The 16,661-nt window shown below is 41.6% G+C and overlaps 1 protein-coding gene across 4 annotated transcripts in view; it reads left to right on the forward strand.

Moving 5' to 3' along the window:
* Positions 1-16,661, forward strand: part of pde8a (phosphodiesterase 8A) — a 55,464-nt gene that overhangs the window by 14,716 nt on the left and 24,087 nt on the right. For all 4 annotated transcript variants that reach the window (XM_080458411.1, XM_080458408.1, XM_080458409.1 and 1 more), the window contains exons 2-11: positions 7,635-7,691; positions 11,165-11,355; positions 12,727-12,783; positions 12,973-13,027; positions 13,218-13,306; positions 13,694-13,772; positions 14,130-14,270; positions 14,920-15,008; positions 16,309-16,360; positions 16,459-16,504. In XM_080458411.1, the coding sequence (XP_080314537.1) occupies positions 7,665-7,691; positions 11,165-11,355; positions 12,727-12,783; positions 12,973-13,027; positions 13,218-13,306; positions 13,694-13,772; positions 14,130-14,270; positions 14,920-15,008; positions 16,309-16,360; positions 16,459-16,504 (826 nt within the window). In that variant the 5' untranslated portion in view covers positions 7,635-7,664. The remainder of the gene's footprint in view (positions 1-7,634; positions 7,692-11,164; positions 11,356-12,726; positions 12,784-12,972; positions 13,028-13,217; positions 13,307-13,693; positions 13,773-14,129; positions 14,271-14,919; positions 15,009-16,308; positions 16,361-16,458; positions 16,505-16,661) is intronic.

Genomic DNA, 16,661 nt, shown 5'->3' on the forward strand with positions numbered 1-16,661 from the left:
CAATAACATTAACGCGTTAGATGATTAATTTTTCGTCACTGGGTTGGAGGAACGCGCACTCGGTGCTTTCGCTGTTCTTTTCAACAACATGAAAGCAAACGAGCGCCAACACCCTGTGATAAATACTGGAAATGTTTACTACATCACTTGTTTCATTTAGACTTTTTAATGAATTGTTGCCATTTGCACATTTCCACTGTTGTGGAGTTGTGTCAGATAAGACTGGATTGATTTCAAACTGCCTTCAGCAGCCGTTTGATCCCCGAGCGTTTTTATAGACCGCCGTGGATCCATTTGCCGTATATCAGGAAACGTGTACATAACAAACTCCAGGCCGCGGGGAAGGAGGGTTTTTATGTCCAAGACTTTGTGAGAGAGTGTGGAAAACTAAGAAGCAGCACTGGTAATGTGAGGAGTCATAAGAAAGTTTCAACTTCTGGAGTTTTGGGTTTCGCCTCTGAGTAAATCCAGGAGGAATCACAGATTTTCTGTTTGATTTGATTGCTGGATCTAAGCTTTGTATATTGTTGTTTTAACATTTTATAAACCACTATATAAGTGGTTGACTAAATACAATACGTTATTAGTTTGCCATTTTCCAGTAAAGCTGCTGTACTTATAGCGAAACATAGTTATTTGTAAAGACCTAAATATCTTAAAACCAAAACACTTCAGCACAACATTGGTCAGAGCCATTATTGTGACATTATTGTCTTCCTGTATCAAAAGAATAGTTTTGTCAACATAGCCTGTAATGCGGTCTGTATATTAGCCCAGTAGATGGTCGACCTCTTCCTCAGGCCCCCGGTGGTATATTGGGTTAATATTGTAAAGGGGCCCAGACATGAAACCAGAAGGAGAACCAGTGTACAAAACTAGTCAAATCTACACTAGAAGATGCATTGACTCAAGGTTATCATGAGCTGATTGTGTATCTCTCTCAAATAAGAAGACAAAGTTTATAATCCAGTCATCTGTTTTGTGTATTTTCAGTCTTATTTCAATCAGTCTTGGGTAAATTCATGTGTCTTGTGCAGAGTCTTTGCAACTGGACGTTATGTGTTGTTTGTTTGGCAATACATTTTCTAAATATTATTCTTACCTCGCATTTTATGCCTATTTTTGGGAATGTCTGTTTTAGAAATGAAGAAACATTCCCCCATTATCAGATGGGTTTGGTTGAATCCACCCTGAACAATAATTTAGATAAAGTTGTATAAAAGATCCTCAGTAACTGGACAAGTAACATTGTTCTCCTCGGATAAAACTCTGTAAGAGGGAAAGATGTCATTTCTGTTTTCAACTTTGAAAACAGCTTTGAATATCCGCAAAACCTCCAATCATCAGGTTTGGGGATGCATGGTTTTCATTGAACAGCAGCACTTCTTAGCATTTTTTCTGTCATTCAAAGTCATCTGATCAACTTTGCTAAATGTGAATGTGATTGGTGTTCATTGATTCTTTGGATGTCAGCGTGGTCGCAGGTTTGAACCCCCCTTTGTTTCTGTTGGCTTCAGTGCAGATTGATGGTCTGTGAATGTAAGTGACCACACATTAAAGTGAATTATTCCCTTTGAGGTAACACACACAGCATGGGCAGTTAGCACAACTCTTAGTGGCTCGGCGTGCGGCGAGGTTGATGTGTCGCTCGGTGCCATTTAGGCGAACACTTTGTGTGTGTGTGTGTGTGTGTGTGTGTGTGTGTGTGTGTGTGTGTGTGTGTGTGTGTGTGTGTGTGTGTGTGTGTGTGTGTGTGTGTGTGTGTGTGTGTGTGTGTGTGTGTGTGTGTGTGTGTGTGTGTGTGTGTGTGTGTGTGTGTGTGTGTGTGTGTGTGTGTGTGTGTGTGTGTGTGTGTGTGTGGGGTACATAGCGTACACCTGTGCCTGGGACTGCTGCCCTTAATCAGACCTAATCAAGAACATTGATTCATCTCCATTTAATTCACACTTTTAGACAGGAACACACACAAAAACATGCAGCAAAGCTTTTCTCCACCAACAGTGGTGAGACCAACACTTTGAGATCTTCTTTTGAAAAGAAATTGAGATTTGTTCGACGCGGCTGTAGTGCTATCACCCATGAATATAAAGTTCTACTTAACCGCGTGTGGAGAAGTTTTTAAGGAGGGAGAGAAACTCTTGAACTGAAGAAGTGGTGCTCTCTGGGAGGGGCAGGTAGAAGGAGAGCATGTCAGCAATGTATCAGCGAGAGAGATCTGGAGATTGTCAGTGAGTGGCGCGGCCATGCACGTTTACCCGAGGAAAGCATGCGCCGGGGTAGGCATCCCAAGATTCCCTGCATCCTGGTCCCGGCTCTGGGGTGGAGGAAGCTGTTTACTCTTTCTATCTCTCACTGCTGACGTCGGCCCACCGAACAATGTCATCCAATTTCCTGTTTTTCACTTTAGTGGAAAGCCACTCTCCCAGTGTGTACGGCGTAGTGAGTGTATGTGTGTGTCTACAAGTATGGGGAGGAGGAGATCTATAGGGCCGGATACACTGGGAGCAGGATATAGGGTCAGCGGCAACTCCACCATGTAAATACATTAGGTGTATCGAATGAGAGTAGCAAGAGACTGCAGAGTGTCCTGAGCGCTGCTCAGAGATGACTGTAGACGCCTCACAGCTCTGATGTGCTCCAGTCGGCCCAAGCAAGTGAGGACAGTGTGATATCACATGACCTGAGACTTCTTTTATTGTTGTTTGATTGTTTGTTTAGTGGGGTTTTTTGACTGGCAGTCTGGAAAATTTCACTTCATCACCCTTCAGTGAATCATTAAAGCGTTTTAAAGTTTGGGACACTAATTATTGGTTGTTGATGACAAAAAGCCTCCAAAGCCTTCCGGATCGCTGTGTGTCCATTGAATTGGATGTAGGTTAAATGGGTTGTCTGTGTGGATACTGTCCGTGGTGAGATGACCGAGATTTGACTCAGACGGTACCGAGATGAACTATGTTTCTCCATCACGGTCTGCTGTTGACTCGGTGTTCAATGGCAAGTTCCTGACAGGTCAGAATCCTCTATGACATTGTAGGCAGACCCCTGTAGTCTAGCAGTGGCAGATGGTAGATATGGAACTCATCGCGTTGTGGATCAACATGCACATGTCTGCGAAATTGTTGCAAAGTCTAGCCATGATAGTGTAAAATACATTTATACAGATATAGTTTAAACCTCTTTGAAGTCATAATACCTTCAACGTCGATGCACAGTTGCACTGAGAAGATACAGACGAAGCAGATGTCTGAGTGGAGCGTCTTTATAAGCAGCTGACTGTGACAGCCATGGCAACCGAAGGTGCGGATGTCAGTTGCTGCGTCTTAAATCACGTACGCATGCACTTGCACTTACTTTTTTTTGGTGCACAAGTACATGTGCACTGTTGAGTAAGGCGGCATGAAGTGTGCCATGAGGACCCAGATGATGTGCTTGTGATTGTCCAGAAACTAAAAATGTTTCTTGCGCTCGGTTTGTCATCAGCTTGGCTACGCTGCTCCAAATGAGGGCGTTGTGGCGTGTTTTTGTTGTGGAGATGGAAATCTGCAAAATATGAAGCGAAGATCTGTAGAGTGAGCCGCTGGAATTTTGTTTAATAACTGAAACCATTTGGGGGAAAAAAAAAAGGCTGACGTGAAAGAAAAGGTTGTGATTTCCATCGTCCTGCAGTGGCGGGTGATCTGGGTCGACACTTGTTCATCCATTCATTGGGTTGTATGAACGTGTACAGCATGTTAATGCACTACTGCACATATTTGATTTGTACACTTCATGGGAGTAAATTAGTTGGCAAATCAGTCAAATGCAGGTTGTTGTTGTTTTTTTGTTTTTTTTTCTAATAGTAAAAGCATTTTCAGTCGGTGAAGCCATCAGATGTCTGACGGGCTCAAAACTGTGATGCAACCAAAACTATGAAGGTATTTGATTTGATAGAGGTACATTTAATAATAATACAGTAGTGTAATGGTGAGCACTGTTTTTCACAGTGTATGTTTTGCCTGTACATGCAGGGTTTTCTCTTTGCAACACGGTGTTCTCCCGCTGTCCCAAAAAAGAACAAACACACACCAAAAAAAAGCCTTTGAGGTGAAATCTGACTAATTGCCAGTGGGTGTGAAAGTGCTGGACCCCCCCCCCCCCCCCCCCCCCCCCACACACACACACACACACACACTCTGCAAACTTATTTTGTCAACACACACGCACACAAATCCCAACGTGACTGGTACAATGCATATAGCGGGGGGGCAGGACATGAATTACGTAGGCATACACACCATGTTCGCGCCGCTCGCCTGCCTGGCCTACATGCTCACTCACTTCGCCTGCTTTGTTTGCCCCTGGTTGAATGCCAGCATGATGTTTGCGGGATGCAAATGCTTGACTGAATGATTCATTGCGGTGTGTGTTTGTGTGTTACTGTACAAGAGGACTATGTCACTCGAAGATGCTGGCAGACTCGTTCGTTCGTGTGTGTGTGTGTGTGTGTGTGTGTGTGTGTGTGTGTGTGTGTGTGTGTGTGTGTGTGTGTGTGTGTGTGTGTGTGTGTGTGTGTGTGTGTGTGTGTGTGTGTGTGTGTGTGTGTGTGTGTGTGTGTGTGTGTGTGTGTGTGTGTGTGTGTGTGTGTGTGTGTGTGTGTGTGTGTGTGTGTGTGTGTGTGTGTGTGTGTGTGTGTGTGTGTGTGTGTGTGTGTGTGTGTGTGTGTGTGTGTGTGTGTGGCTGTTGGAGTTGCACAACCCCAGCTGCAGTTGCATTGGTTCGTGTCACTGTCGGTTAGAGAGGGAAGTCTCGGCGGATGGAGTGCTCTGTGTGTGTGTGTGTGTGTGTGCCGCTCGCGCTAGGCCTCGGCTAGCTGGAGGCTTTGAATCCGAGCTCTGAACGTCGAGGCCCTGACCTCAAGGACTTCCTCAACACACGGCATCACAGTGGAAACATGCTTCTTCTCCTATTTTTCTTATTTTAAATTTTTTTTTCAATGTGTGGTTTATTCCTGTGCGACAGCCATCTGTGACATTTATCCAGCAGTCGTGCACAGAAGAGGGAATGTTTCGTTTCACCTCTGCGGGGGGAAAAATAAATAAGTGGTTTTGAATCTCTACTCGGAATTAATAAAGCTGAAGACGGAGTTATCTGCTTTGACACACGTGGTCAGAATTATTGAAATGAAATCTGACAAGAGGAAAACTGGGTCTTACTTAGTGAAACCCTCTTGGAAGAGTACAAGTCTGTGGCATTTCCATGTTGGTCCCCGTTGTGTACACACACACACACACACACACACACACACACACACACACACACACACACACTTTCCCTCCTGTGCACATGAGGCTGTCATGCGACCGGGTCCTCGTGTCTGGGAAAGATCAGATGATCAGAGAGCATCAGCTTGTAGCTATCCTGATTCCATACTCCGTGTTTGTGGACAGCTCCAACAAACGACCCAGTGTCATGATGACGTCAATTTGGCTACAACCGAGGGCTAATCAGCTTTTTTTTTTTTTTTTCTCTCCACTCTTTGTTGTTTCATGGAGCTTTTCAAAAGGCTTACAATTTAGCAAGAAGTGATTTAGTGCAGCCCGGCACGCTCTGAAATTCCTCTCTGTATTCCTCCTCACATGTGTAGATTGTTTACGGAGACGAGGAAATCTAGAGGGATGGCGGTCCGCAAGGGGCTTGGTTGCTATGGTTACTAACCCCTGAGCTGGGTTCCATTTAGCAGGAAGGAAGCTAAATTATTTGCAGACAGAAAAAAAAAAAAGAGTACTCTCATGTAAAGAAAGTGTAATGAGTTGAAAACTGGACCGTGTGAAATCGGTAGGGTTTTTTTAAATTATTATTATTTTATTCCAACTCTGCTGTACCACGGAATAACAAATCACAAGAGTAGATGGAGGTGTATATGAATCCTTCAGTGGGAAAATATACACATTTAATCTATGTATCAATTGGCCTGAAGATGATGTATATTAAAAGATATATGTTGTTAATATGACAAAGGAAGAGCTCAGTTTGTGAAAGATTTGTGGAGCAGTTTGTAAATTTGTATTATTTAATAGTATTAAAGTATTTATACAAAGTAAAAATGACAATGTCGGCTTTCATACTAATGGTGTTAATGTAGCCTGAAAATATAAAGTTTAATTACCATAAAACAGTACTTCTGAGCAGTTTCTGAATAAATGAACTTTGTAACTTGACACCACATTCAACAATAAAAAAATGAATTACCTGCTGAAAGAACACGATGAAAGAAATATTGAATAATCATTGAAATGACAATTGAAATTTTTAAAACTTTTTTTCCCAGAGTGCTTTACAATATATTATCTAATATAAATGAAATATAATGTACTTCAATGTTTTACTTTTGTCCAATTATACAAACTCACTTGAGGAGTCTACAGATTGGTTGTCAAATATTTTGTGTAAATGTACAGCCAGGATTCGAATATAATCCTGTAAGGGATATTTGTCAGAACGTAGATGGATTAGAATGTTAAAGTTAATCACATTTAGTCTAAAGACGAGTCGCATGTAGTGGGTAGAGTGAACTATATTGTCTTTTTTTCCAAACTTTATTTTTGAATTATTCAGTAGTGTCTCCTGAATAGATGCAGGTCTTCTATTCTACAATTGAAATTTATCGTATTGTTGTCAGTTGTGTCTTTATTCATAAACGTTATGATCAGTGTTTTTGTTTTTTTAATAAGTCTGGTGAATTTACTTAATGTTGTGAGTACTCTTGGTTGCAATTTGTGGGGATTTCAGGTGCTTCAAGTGCATTCTTGACTCTAACTTTTACTTTCAATGTAGAAGCCTCTCGCACCCATCACAAATCTCATTTATTGCTCAGACATCAGCCACTGACGACAACATCCGAATCAGAAAACTTTGTCATTGCCATAAAACAAGAAAACATAGTCGGTTGCAATCAGACTTGCTCCACGCCACAGATAAACAGAAAAAAGTTCAAATTTTGTATAAAAATAGTATAGCAACAATTCTTTGAAAAATATAAACGGGTACATAAAGCAATTGCACTTTTTTGAAAATGCAGAACAATATGCATAATAATAAATGGTAAACATGCGAGTGTGAACTTTGAGTTAATTGTGTGAGTTTCATACTTAATGAGTTTTTATTTTGTCTGTCCTGCTGATTGTTTGAGCTCTGCTTCTTTGGGCATGCCTCCTGAAATTATATGAAACTTTAGATATGAAAGCCTGAGAAGACCTCGTCAGTAAAACATGCCTAAATTCTACTTTTTATATGGGAGGTGTGTTTCAGGTTGGCAGCACTTGTTTGCACCACCATTCATTTTTGTTCTATTCACGTTTAAAGTAGATAAAAATGTTACCGATAGTCATCACAATAGGTGTGTTTTTGAGCTAATGGAATACGCTACACACAATTGTATGAAGGTGTCTTTATCGATTCATCGTTTTTCTAATTTTGTTTATGTTAGATTTCTTAATTGAACAAAACTCCTGATTGATTTTGTTGTTTTTCTCTTGAGGCCGTGGTTTTTAATACACATGCACTTCAAATAAGAATAAATAAGACGTAATATCACTCGTATGAGATGTTTGGTTCTGTTTTTTCCTAATCATTGTTTTCTTCTTGTTATCTTTCAGACCACATTAACAGAGGTGCAATTTGGACCAATGAAGTTATTTAAAGACCCACTTCAGGTATCGTATAAACAATTCCAAACATCAGAATGATGGATGCTCATGTGCCTGAAGGGTTTCCACAGAACAGCAGCGACGCTCCGGGGAAACGTCCATGTCATCCAGAGGCTTTTAGCTGAGCTGAAGAGCTAAACTCAGTGTGACCGTCAATATTTGGTAGCATTTTTCTAGGATTGGCATTGCAGTGTGTCACCTCCTTGTGTTTGCAGAGAGAACTAATCTTAAATTTCTCAACAATGCCACGCCTCTTTAAGAGATTAAAAAGGGGTTTTGCTGCAAAGAAGAGAAGAGGGAAGGGAAAAAAAACTGTTAATGGACACATTGTGTGCAATGTAGCCTTGGGTTGTCAAGGCAACAAGACCAAACATTTATGACCAAGAACATACCATAATGAACAATGGCGTTATGGAAGAGCTGCACAGAGGACCCATGGACCGGTCTCGTCACTGCAGACAGGACATTCAGTGACGTTCAATGGTTCATTATACAGTTTGTGCTTGTCCCTTTGGCATGCGACGCTTCTGCTGTCGTGTGAAAATGTGGAAAAACCGGCTTTTTCTGGATTTTATACAGGTTTTTAAAATGTACACGAATAGACGCTGAGTTTAGAAGGTTGAAGAGCTTCAAGTCTCCCCGAACTTAAACCAGCCAATAATAAAACACTTGGACAGCACACACACCCCCCCCCCCTTTTTTTTAATTAAACTTTTTAGAAAAGTTCCGTCCCCACCCCCTTACTCTCAATCACTGGAAAGCCCAGCTGGGAACATCCAGGCACACCAGTGATTGGCAGAGCCCAGAACGAATGGCAGGTCAAACGTTGCAAATGTGGTGTTCTCATACTGCAAATGTTAAACTGAGATGAATGGATTCAAATTGGTTTTACTGGCACTACCAGTACCAATGGGTGATGACTCCTTATATCCAGGTGGGGATGTCGGTATGCCGACAACTCAGTCGCGCGAAGATCGGCAGAAATCCACCAATTAGTCAGTCGAATGCTGGACTTCCCATCTAAACACCTTCTGTACCCGTCCAACCACACACTCAGTTACAGGCAATTTAGAGTCAACAACTGGCGTTGCACACACGGGGAGAACAAGGCCCAATCCAGACTCAAGCCCCTTAAACAGCTGAAAACTAATTATTGGTTTCTACAATTTATTATTAACTTTTCATGTGAAACATTTGCTGGTTGACCGCATGAGAATTCTGTGCTTTTTTTTTTAATTTGAATATATTTAACTCCGTTTTAATTTGGACGTTACTTGGACAAAATAATATTTTGACTTCAGAATTAACTTTTTTTTTTTTAATAATTAATCATGAATAAATGTTACTGGCACATCAATTGTACAGCCAAGAATAAAATTCAGCTGCCAAACGTTATTACTTGTGATGTGACTCCGAGTGGGTCATTGTAAGTCCTGTAATTTAATGCCATGTATGAGCGCTCCCAGACTCTTGCTTCATTGTCAGATACACTCCAGTAACACCGCAGTAGGAAAACGAGGCAGAGAGATATCCCCTTCCTGTTTTTGTCACTCACAGCTGATCCTGTCATGCTGTCATGCCCTCCTCCCCGCTGCTCCTCCTCTTTTCTCGCGGTTCACAGGATCTGGCCGGGGCCTCTGTTTTCGACGATGTTTTCTAGGCAGAATGATCAGAGCCTGCCAAAATACTCACTATCCCCTTCAAACTTTTTTTTTTTTTTATAATTTCCCTCTTGTTCACTTTGTCTCTCTGCCACTTTCTCTGCCTTCTCCATCTGTTTCTTTGGATAACAGTGTATCCTCACTTCAGAAACATTTTTGCTCGAATGTCCTTTGAGATATTTTTTTCGTCTGTTGTGACTGGGTGTGTTATTACTGAGCCGGGCGTATCTGTCTAGTCCCGGCAGAGGCATCTGAAAAGACCTTATCTCGGGCTATATTACCCCTGCTCCTCCACCGCTGCGGGAATGTTGACTTTTCAACCAACATCCCAATGTGGAATTCTGATCTAATTCCCCGAGCGTACCGAACATAGCTGCAGGACTCGGAGGTGATGTATTTATGACCCGGACACTTATTGCTGCTTGTAGGGAAACTGTTCCTTGGTGGAATATGGTTCGCATTAGCAACACCTCCTCATGACATGGAGGGGGCTGACGGCTTCGTGCTTCAGGCTGCCTTTTGGGTACCGAATTAAAGCCTCAGCAATTGTCGGCATGAATCAAATAGACAACTGTCAAAACAACCAATCCTCTGTGCCCTCATTGTAGGGAAGGACCGGAGTTGTAGCTTTCAACAGAGTCGGGTCTTTGTGCCCTAACGCAACCTTTCAGGTGTGATGCAAACTTAAAGCTGCCGAACAAGCTTCCTTTTCTTTACGTTAATTCTGCTCCCTGCCAACAGTTGGAGAATGACGTCTGTTTGAGAGAGTGACTCATGAATCTACTCTTAGTGCAGCATTGCTCTTGTGGGCGGGCCTAAGCCTCTGGTCCAGTATTTACGCAAGTAAGAGTTTATATGAAAGTATGGCAGAGAGAGAGTGAGAGTGAGAGAGCGCGCTCTGAATGGCTGGTTTGATGGTGGCAGCAGCACTTTCGGCCACAGCCTTGGCAGATGGGTGGGAGGGACCGCAGCCAGTCAAGGCCACCTCCACTAATTGTGTCATGGATCACAGTAGCGGACAATAAAACCTCTGACGCACTCCGGTTCCAGCTGAGCCTGATCAATCGGCGTCCGTCCTCCAGAGGCCCGAGGTGACACTGCAGGTTGATTAGCAAGCAAGGCGCAAAATGAGCGCAAATGCAATGATGTCCTGACGTGTTTCGGGCTGTTGTGACGCTGACGCGTCAAAACCCCGTCTTACTGAATCCTGCAGAATAGAGTGGGTCGTGCTGTCTGTGATGACTTACGCCAGTAGCCATAATTCGATGACAGCGAGATATTAGCTTGATCAATTTGTGCTTTCTCACACTGTACAATGAATATTTCCTGAATCTTGTAAGCAATGCAGCAACTTCACGCGGGAAAACAATCAACCTGTGAATATTCTTTCATATTTTTTTTTTATTGTTTGATATTACTTTCTAAACAAATGGCAAAGTAATTTACTTTCTTTGCAGTTCAGGAACATCGACTGATTGATGGATCTTAAGATTAACCCAAGTGAAATTCAGCCATGAAACTTTAAGCAGTTTCTTTCTTTATATCATGATTTGGTAAACACTCCTAGTCTTCACTCAGGAAGAGACCCTCCTGTGTTGGGGCTTAAATAGAACTGTGATTTCAATGAAACAGATAGTATGTAGGCTGTTTTGAATGTCTAACTGAAGCTTGCAAATTTACCGTGTCCTTGAAAGCTTTCTAAATTCCTTTTTTGTGTGTGTTTAAAGAAATATTAAGAGAAATCGTGAGATGTCGCATAATTATATGAATTACTCTTTTAAATAAATCCTTTTTTTTTCTTTTTTTTTTTTTTTCCAGGTACTTTTAGTTTTTGCCAAAGAGGATAGTCAGAGTAATGGCTTCTGTTGGGCATGTGAGAAGGCCAACTTCAGGTGCAGCATGGCGCGAACACCCGAGTCGGCTCTTGAATGCTTCTTGGAGAAGCATCATGACCTCGTCATCATTGACCACAGACATTCCAGACACTTTGACGCTGAAGCACTATGCCGGTAAGCAAGCTCGCTCGTCATCAATCCATTGCTTCACGCTTTGACTTTTATTTGTCCGATGTACCTCTGCGGCCTTGTCACGTGGTGAATTATCCAGTAATTATTAGAAGTGGGGATTCTGTCAATGCTCCTGCGTGTAGAATTCAGGTGTTTTTGTTGCCTATACAGACGGTCACTGTTACTGAATTTTTGTGACCTCAGATTGAATCTTTCATATTTACGTGGGAACCTGCTCATCTTAACTTTAGACCCGTATATGTGCCACGAGATATGATAGAACTTTATTCGCCCCACGCGGAAGAAATTCACTGCAGCCGAAAGGTTAAGAAATAGAAAAACAAGGGTTCAAAATATACAAAGATGTTTACAAAGGTTGTCAAAGACCATTTCTGTTTGTTCCCCACAAACTTTGAAATAGTTATAAAATTTACATAAACTGTCTATAATAAATGCTCCATTGACAGCTTATGTGAGGTAACATAAAATTATTTTGTTACGGACTTTCACCAAACGTTCAAGCTGCACAATCCTCATAACTAAGTAAAAATGTGTTTGGTACAGTTAAGATGTCAGCAGTATGTATTTAATTACTTTTACTTTACTATATTTTCATTACTTCAAGCAATGTTTTGAACCTTTCTGTTATGGCTCACATATTTCATTGTACTTGGACCTTGAAAATGTCTGTGCCTGGGAATATATTCATAAAATTTCAATGTTTGTGGGGTTACACCGACCTGCCGATGGACCGTCCTGCTGTTATGGATTTAGACTTTGGGAACACCATTGAACTGAATTTGAACCATGTCACTCCCTGTATTTTAAGTCTAGAGAATGAATTCAGACCAGATGAGCCCAACACAACCAATTATGGCACCAGTTCTTTCTTATTTACAGGACTTATGGTAACGTTCTGTGGGGCCGGCTCTCTCTCGGCTCCCCGGCTTCCAGCGTGCGCTACCTAGTGAAGTCACGTCGCTGAGAAATGAGCAGAGCCTGCCCATACTTCTCTCTATCTTTAGCCTCTGCCCAAACCAAAAACACATTTACAAACATTCATTTGCCTTGCCCAGCATGTATGTTAACCCTATTCATTTTGGCCAATCCATATGTTCAGAGTACACGCACAGGCTCCGGCGGGGAACTAAAGGGCCTTTATGACCGCTGGCTGGGGAAAACCACAGGCGGATGAGTGGCCCTGTACACTGCATTCTTTCAGAGGCCTCGGCCTGCTCACAGAGCTCCACCAGTGGGTTCTGCCTGCCTGGGAGAATCGGAGCGTGAAAAAACTGAAAAATACATTGATTTGATGCCATGGGCTTTTCCACCAGCCTGCTCGCTCGCTAAAAGGCTCCCTCTGTTTACATTTAGGTCAATTAGAGCGGTCAACTCTTCAGAAAACACTGTGATAGTCGCTGTTGTGAAAAGGTACGTTATTCCACCTTTTCTTTTCTCTGATCTTTTCCTCTCTGTTCAAGTGATAAGAAGTATTTAAAATGACTAGCTTATGGAGGCCTGTGGGTCTGCAGTCTGTTATATACAGCGACCCTCTGATGCTCTCCAAACAAGCGTTTGTCATGTCAACGTGTCACTGCTAACATGTGTTCACTTTTTAAGGCCAGACAGAGAAGAGGCTTCTGTGATGCCGCTGATCAATGCCGGCTTTAATAGGGTGAGCAACATGTTGCGTAAATATGTTTGTCCTATTGATATATTTCATATCCCTTTTGTCACCACTCATTGTAAAAGCAGGCATCTGGACCCTAAAGCCTTTTTTTTTTTTTTGTCTTCATTGAGCTACTAATGCATGAATCACAGCAACGTTCTAGTCTTTGATGTCGCTGTGTTGCTGTGACCCTCAGAGATATGTGGAAAATGCCAATATGATGGCCTGCTACAATGAGCTGCTACAGTTGGAGCATGGAGAAGTGCGGGCACAGTTCAAACTGAGGTGAGCCATGCTGGAGGTCAATTCTGCATTAGTCACAATCGTGTTGCCATTTCTGAAAGATCGTGTTGCAATTGTACAGGCCTGTATATTTATAAGAACTGACCGACCTCACTTTCGCAATAAAAATCTCCTACGAGCTCTCCTGTTTTAAAGCTTTATATTGTTTATGGATCCCAAAAGATGTTAATTATGATTTATGATTTGATTGCTTAGAAAGTCCAGAATCCCCCCATTTCCAGCATCACAGATATTTATTTGCCCCTCTTACACTGAGAGTACCTCAAGAGTAAATACTCCTAAATAAGTGTACTATTCAATGCCTGTTGCATTGTTAAACAAATTTAAATAATATTTTTTGGTGTTGCTCTTTTTCTTTCTCTGTTCCAGGGCTGGCAATGCTATTTTCACAGCTCTAGAACAAAGCCAAGAGGCCATAGAGATCACTTCTGAAGATCAAATAATTCAGGTGGGTTTTCTTTCCATTGTTTTCAATGTGATCGGCCGTTGTCTTGTTCCTATCCTCCTTTAATGTAATATTCTTTCCCTTTCTCCTATTTTAGTATTGTTATCGGTGTTGGGATTTCAGCTCTCATAAATAGGAGTTATAGTCTTTACCCAACACACTGGAGCTTTTGTTATCACCATATAGTTGAATCAAAATACTTTTATTTGACCTTCATGAAATAAGCAACTCATGTGCAATGTTTCGTTTGCTTGCTAAGATTCAAGTCAGAAGAATCACTGAAATCGGAGCAGATTTTGTAAAAACTAGATCACATGATCCGATGAAACCTGAACAGTGTTGTTGCTTCTCCTTCCGCAGTATGTGAATCCTGCCTATGAGTCCATAATGGGCTACCAACAAGGCGAGCTAATAGGGAAGGAAATAATAGAAGTGCCTAAGAGTGAGAAGAATAAGCCTGATCTCCTTGAAACAATAAACTCCTGCATACGGAAAGGAAAGGTAATATGCTTTCATTATAACCGTCTTATCATATATGTAAACTGTGAGCATTGTTTTGTGTTTATTCTGGGGTTTAATTTCCTCGCAAAATGAATGACCATCTACTTGTGATGGCTTAGTTGTTGCATTGTATAGGTTTGACATATAACTTAGTTTACATGGTATAAGATTGTCTCACAATCGGCTCACTCTGGGCTGCTGCCTTTGTGTGCATGTGCGTGCCTCCACGTGTTCCGTGGGCCGGCACCACCGGCCGTCCAGCAGCTCTTTTTCATGTGTATAAAAACGGCGGTTGATGGCTGTGTTGTAATCTTACTACACAGAGAGCGAAGGTCAGTTCCAGACAGGCAAACAGCAGGAAGGGTCTTTTTAAGCTGCTAAAGCGGTCTGCAGGTGGGGGGGCATGAAACAAACGCACTGGACTCCAGGAGCGCTCCCTCTAGCCATTAAAGCAAAGTTGCCGCCGTCTGAAATGCTTTGAACAACCTCCCCACTCAACTTGTTGCACAAACACTGCCCTGCGAAACACATTTTCAGGACATCACATCTTTTTAGTCCACAACTGCATTTGTGATCATTGTTCAAATAAGACACGGATAGATATGTTACAGTGTACGTATGCTTTGTGCACTTCGTTCCTTTGTTCCAGGAGTGGCAGGGGATTTATTATGCCAAAAAGAAGAATGGAGACAGCATTCAGCAAAATGTGAAGATCACACCTGTAATTGGACAGGGAGGGTGAGTAACATTACGTTGAATTGTTGCTCATGCAGAACCTTATCTTCCCGGTAAATACAGTCCTTTTCCCTATAGGGTTCAGTGTGTAAAATGTAAATATAACAGGACGCACCCATGAGAGAATTCCATAACCTCACATTTTATTCTTCTTGGCACATGGGCTTCAAATCACATCTTTGACATTACATGCAAAATATCGGCTAATTTTGAAGTTGGTGGGAGCGGCCAATGTTAAGCAGGTTGGGACAGGAACATGTTTGCTATTTTGTAGCATCTCCTCCTCTTCGTGTAGCAATAGTGTGTGAACTTATTGTTCTACCTTCAGTCCTTGACCGTTTTTTTGTTTGAGTTTTAATTTTTTTTGCTGGTGAAAGGTCTGGACTGTGAGTCCAATTCTGCACCCGGACTCATCCCGTGTGGAGTTATGCCATTGCAATGCATTATGGTTCATCTTACTAAGACCTTTATTTACATTTCAGCATCAATAGGTAACTTCTAGATGTGCGATAACCACACATATGCAATTGAACCGTTTGACATTTTGTCCCATTTTTTTATTTTTTATTTTTTTTAAATGAACTTTGTCCCAGACAGAGACAGTAGTGCTTTTTGATTGTTTCACAATCGACTTCTTGTGTTGTTTGATATAACTTTAACTTGCATGTGGCTCTCATGCTGTGAAGTGTGTTCTGCAGACGTCGGTTTCTGAAAGTGTTCCTAAGCCCATGCAGTGGTTTCCATGACAGACTCTTGCCTGTTTCTTAATGCAGTGCTGCCCGAGGGCCTGGAGATCACAAGCATCTAACTTTGGACTTCAGCTTTCTCCCCATGTGTACAGATTTTCAGATTGCCTGAATCATTTAGTTACACCAAGTTCTGCAGATGGTGCGATCTTCAAACTGTCTTCTGCGTTTTGGTTGGATTAGTTTGCTTAAATTTAACAACTTTTCTCAGTATTTCTTCATGCAGATTGGTGACGCTTCACCCATTTCACAATGTTTTGACACAGTCGTGTTATTTATTGCCAACTGACAAAATTATTTGCAAACATTTCCCTTTGGGTATTTTCTTTTTAAATGTCATCTGTCCCAACTTTTCGGAAACCTGCTGCTGCCACCCAGTTCAAAATGAGACACTTTCAACATTTGATATTTGTTCTCAGATGTATTGCAAATCATTGCATTCTTGTTGTTATTTTCCTCTTTAATTTGTGAATGTTAACACTATTAATTATATGGAATGAGCAATGGTGCCATTTTTTTCTAAGATCACTAATGCTTTTTTTTTTTGCCATTTACAGAAAAATCAGACACTATGTGTCTATCAACAGGCCTTTAAATGATAATAATAAGGTGAGATGTGTTTCTTGTTTTCACAATTTACAATGAAATAAAGAGAACATTTCTTTTGCTGAATCACATCAATGTGTTTTTCTCCTCTGTCTGTGCAGAGTGATAAATCCAGTGAACGGGTGCAGAGTGCAGAGTCCCAGACAGGTAAAATATCCCAAAACTTTATCTGCTGCATAAATATGGAAGACATCTTGGTGTTAGTCTTGTCAGTATTAGTCATGGAAATTTTTTCCAGGGCGAAGCCACTTCTGATAAACCACAAAAAAATCTGTGAATCACAGAATCATGGTTGTCATTAGGA

The sequence above is a fragment of the Lipophrys pholis genome (assembly GCF_963383615.2).
Source record: "Lipophrys pholis genome assembly, chromosome: 2".
NCBI lineage: Eukaryota > Metazoa > Chordata > Actinopteri > Blenniiformes > Blenniidae > Lipophrys > Lipophrys pholis.